Source organism: Vicia villosa, unplaced genomic scaffold, assembly GCF_029867415.1.
Source record: "Vicia villosa cultivar HV-30 ecotype Madison, WI unplaced genomic scaffold, Vvil1.0 ctg.000774F_1_1, whole genome shotgun sequence".
NCBI lineage: Eukaryota > Viridiplantae > Streptophyta > Magnoliopsida > Fabales > Fabaceae > Vicia > Vicia villosa.
Window position 1 is genome coordinate 625,692 of NW_026705346.1, and position 4,829 is coordinate 630,520.

General features: G+C 26.9%; 1 protein-coding gene across 1 annotated transcript; it reads right to left on the reverse strand.

The window, feature by feature from the left end:
- Positions 1–850: 850 nt before the first annotated feature.
- Positions 851–1,621, reverse strand: LOC131631100 (E3 ubiquitin-protein ligase RSL1-like). The gene is made up of 2 exons (XM_058901881.1): positions 1,129–1,621; positions 851–1,032 (listed from the first exon to the last, which is right to left on the reverse strand). Exons 1-2 carry the CDS (start codon positions 1,619–1,621, stop codon positions 851–853), a joined length of 675 nt encoding a protein of 224 aa, XP_058757864.1.
- Between the last annotated feature and the right edge of the window lie 3,208 nt (positions 1,622–4,829).

A 4,829-nucleotide genomic window follows, 5' to 3' on the forward strand; every position in this document is an offset into this window, starting at 1 on the left:
GTTAATTTTTACTCTTATAATTATTGTAAATACGCGGGAATTTTTTAAGATGTTACGAGTATCATCTAAAGGGTAATTGGAAGTTCAATTCAGTGAGAGGATATACACAAAAAAATTGATTGGTGTGATGCTCTTACTATAGAGATATGAGCGATTTTACATGATATTGAGCTACCTTGGCATGAGGGAATTACAAATATGATGATTGAAAGTGGCTCTCAAATATTGATAGATACTATTAGCCAAGAGATTGGAGACGATCACAACTTTCTAATTTTAGTTCATAAATTCAAAAGAATGAATTAAAGAAATTGACACATCAAGTTCAACAACATTAAGTGGAAAGAAAATTGATGTGCAAATCAAAATACAAATTATAGTTTTACTTTGAACAATAAAGAACTCGTCATATTACCGAACCTTGTGTCAAATGAATTAAATATCACGACGATATATTTAGGCTATGTTTGGATATCATAAAATCAACGGAGCGGAATGGAGCGGAGCAAGATGGAGAGGAATGAAAATACCATTTCATTGTTTAGAAATTTTAGGACGGAATAAAGTAAGTTGTTCATTCCTCCCAAATTGGAGGGTAAGAAAAATGGTGGAAAGTGATTGAATGGAATGAAATTCATACCACTCTATCCCGTTCTGTTCCATCCGTTTTTAAAATATCCAAACAATAAGATATTATTCTATTCCATCCCGCTCCGCTCCATCCGATTCCATCAATCCAAACAAAGTAAGGTAATGCCAATAGTTAAAAAAAAATCAGGTAATACCAAGCATAATAAAGAGATGGAAAAAAAATTAAAATATATTATTAAAATAAGATAGAGATATAACTTTAATGTTGTGAATACAAATGGCAGCGTAAACGATATGCGATTCTTGCAACGAGTCTTTCAGAAGTGAGGAATTGTTGAAACGTACGGGCCGGCCCGGCCCCGCTTGGAGCAACTGCACAAGTCTTCAAAAATTTTGGACAAGAAAATATCTCCACATTTGTAACAAAATCTACATCGACACCTGCAATTTCATAAAATAAAATGCTAAAATGTGCCCTAAGAATACTAAAAGATAGATGTTTTAAAAAAAAAAACCTGCATCTCATGTGGTCGCAACCCTCAGATCTGGCAACATAAAATCTGCAATTAGGGCATCTCCTCCACCCCATATCCTTGGCAAGGCTCATCAACATAACACCTTCGTCATCTTTCTCGTCAGCATTCATTTTCTCGAACTCGCTGCATTCCATTCCTTCATGCCATGAAACCTTACATTCTGCACACAACATCCTCTTACAATTTGGACATTTCGATCTTCCAAGAACCTCCTCTTTACTGTCTTTGATCAAAAGAGCTGAACAGTCTGCAAAGGGGCAATATACTTTCACCGAAGCATCAAACATCGCCTCGCAGGACGCCTGCCCCCACCGATCGAAAATCTCCGCCGGAAGAATCCTACGACAACTATCGATTTCCAACAAACCAGTGCAACCAATAAAGGGACAACGGATGTTGCTGATGTTGTTTTGCAGATTTGAATCAATGTACATTACGACACACTCGGAGCAATAAGTGTGGGAACAAGCTTCGATGTAGAAAGCTTCTTTCATTGTTTTAGTGTTTGTGCAGATTTCGCAAACGAAAGGGATGTTTTGGGGAATGTAACTGATGATCCTAGGATTGTTGTGTTGGTCGCAAAGGTGGATGATAGCAGAGAGTTTTCTGTTTGGGGAGAAGAGAAATGTTTCTGATGATCCTCTTGTCATTGTTGTCACTATTAGGGTTTGGTTGTGGCTTTGGTGAATGAGTAGAGAGATTCAGCCACTATCACTCTTTTCACTGCTACAATGTGTAACAAATTCAAAACTTTGCTGAACTAATTCGTAAAACATGGATTCTGTTACCAAATGGTATCTTAATTAGCAATATTAAAGGAATATAAAAAATAAACAAAAAATAAAGGTACGATGTGTATTTATTTATTTTTTTAAAAAGGTCTGTTGTGACATTTTTTATAGAAAAAAACTAATTCCAAATATTAATAAGAATAATATTAGCAATAAAATAATAAACTACACCTCCACTAGAGTTTTATATTATAAAAATTAGCTAATTTTGTTTAGGGGAATTTTTTTTTTATTGTTTCGTAATTAAATTTTTGAATTGTTCTAGGAGTATAAGATCATCTAAATTTGCTTTTGTTTTTTTGATGTTTTATGCTAGATTTCTTTTCTTTTTGTTAACTTCATTTTGTTCTTTTAAGCTTTTCTGCTTAATTCATTTATATATTTAAATCACTGATGTTTAGGCTTTAAATTTAAAATATTTTGATTAATTTTTTAATAAACATTCTTAACATTTTAGATTGCATTAATTATTTCGTTGTCAATATACTTTTTATTCCTGTTATATTTTTTATACAATTTATACAAAAATACTTTGATACTAATAATAATTAATTTTTTCATAAAGCTAAAATTGTAAAATTGGTAAAATGGTTAACTAATTTAATTTTAGAGTTTAATTACTATGCTCATTTTTTCACTATCATCAAATAAAAAAATAATAATATATTATGTCGTCAAAATAATTAAAGTTAATGATATACCTTGAACTTATTGTGTCTCTTAAACGTAGAATCTTTAATATATTAAAGAAAAATAATTAGTAATATCATATGAGAATGATAGGTTATATGAGAATGTGAGAATGTAATAACAACCATTGAATTTATAATTAATGGTTGAGATTAAAAGATATTTCTTAAAATTTGAATAATAATTTATCTTTCCTCTTAATGACGCATGATTTATTAAAGATCACACTTTAATCTCAACCGTTCATTTTTTAATTCAATGGTTCTTATTCATTCTCACATTCTCATATAAGTTATCCATTCTCACTAGATATGCCATATAATATATATATGGGAGCGTATTCGGTGAGAACTGATATCTATTGTGAGAAACGGGAACTAATGATATCAATTATCGGATTTAATTAACGCTTAAGATTTATTTATTCTATATAGAGATCATCTTATTATATATTTTCTATTATATTGATCTTAATAAGAGAATCTTTCCATAAATATTTTTTGTTTGTTATTGTAATATTTAGTACAAAAATTAAGGACTAACTTATTTTCTATTTTTTTGATTTGAAAAAATTAAATAAATAACAGAATTTAAAATTTTGATTTTCCCCAACATCAAATAATATGCACCACAATTACTATAATATTGTTAAAATGGTAGAATTTATTTGAAATTGTCAGAATTATAGAATTTATATAAATAAATAATATCCTAACTTGCAAATAAATAAATTAATCAAACTAAAATATATTATCTAATTTTTTAATCAAATTAAAATATAAGTAATAAATAATTTATTTATTTTTATTAAAAATGGTCAAAATAAATGAGCTTGTAAACATAAAAAAATTCCTAACTTGCAGATAAATAATCTAAGAAAATTAAAATATAATAATTTCACATTCTTTAACATATTTAACCAAATAAAAATATATCAATGTATTTTTAAATAAATGGTCACAATCGTAAAACATTCAAAATAAAAATTTGATTTTATTTATAATATTTTTTAAATTTTAAAATTAATATAGTTCTTTAATTTATATTTTATAATTCATATAATTTTATCTTTTACATAATTATTACTATATTGATCTATAATTTATTTTGATGAAAAAAAGTTGAATGTTCTAATATATTGATCTATATTTTACAGTATAAATAAATACATGATAAATAAAATCAACTTTTTATTTTTGAATATTGTCCTATTGTAACTATTTTAAATAAAAACTCATTATTCATTTATTATCAATATATTCATTCATTAAAAATATTAAAGCATTTTAAGCGATTAACTATATTTTTATTTGTTTTATTTTTTTACTTTTGAAAGTTCTATTATTTTGATCATTTTAAATAAAATCATATTATTGATTTATTGCCTATTTGCAAATTTGGATATTATTTATTTTTATAAATTCTATAACTATGACCATTTTAAATAAATTCTACCATTTTAACAATATTTTAATAATTGTGTCGTTTATTTGATGTTCGAAAATTATAAATTTAAAGCCTATTATTTATTCAATTTTGTCCAATAAAAAATAGATAACGTTAGTCTTTAATTTATACTAAATATTAGAGTAATAAATAGAAAATTATTTATGGTAAGATTATATTATTATATTTATAAATCTTAAACATAGTAGAAAAGCAATTTAATAAGGTGATCTCTATATGAAATAAATAAATCATAATCTTCTATATATAACCTCTGAAAGTTAGCCCTAGGATCCTTCGAACTTAGGACTTCAAGAGGAGCAAACTCTTGAGACCCAAACACCCCTCCACTAGACCAACCCTCTCGAATCTCGATGTTTAAATCTTAATAATAATTTAAGTTTTAGAATTAAAACCATTTACACAATCTTCTCCCCCTAACTACAAACTATCACGCCTCATCCATAACACTCAAAATTCAACTAAACATTAACTCATTTGAGAAGTTTGTATATAAAATTATCTGCTTCTATGCTTGAATCATGAAACCACAAATATTTCTCCACGGTCAACAACTAAGTTGGTGTTCTTTCCTATCAATGAAATTAGTGCAAAATTGGTCTTGTGAATATCAAATTTAAAAAAAAAAATAGAAAATTGAATGTCAACATATGTAGTCAGGTCATTAGTAGAAATTTCACAAATTCGAGTTTGTACTATCAATCATTTTCATTTTAAAATATAATATATCATCTAAATTTATAAATACTATAAC

What these genes read in the sequence shown, in the direction of transcription:
- LOC131631100 (XM_058901881.1), bottom strand. Translation starts at nt 1,621, where the DNA reads ATGAAAGAAGCTTTCTACATCGAAGCTTGTTCCCACACTTATTGCTCC. An exon ending in TTATGTTGCCAGATCTGAGG is followed by an intron (nt 1,033 to 1,128) that starts GTTGCGACCACA and finishes ATGAAATTGCAG; the next exon opens with GTGTCGATGTAGATTTTGTT.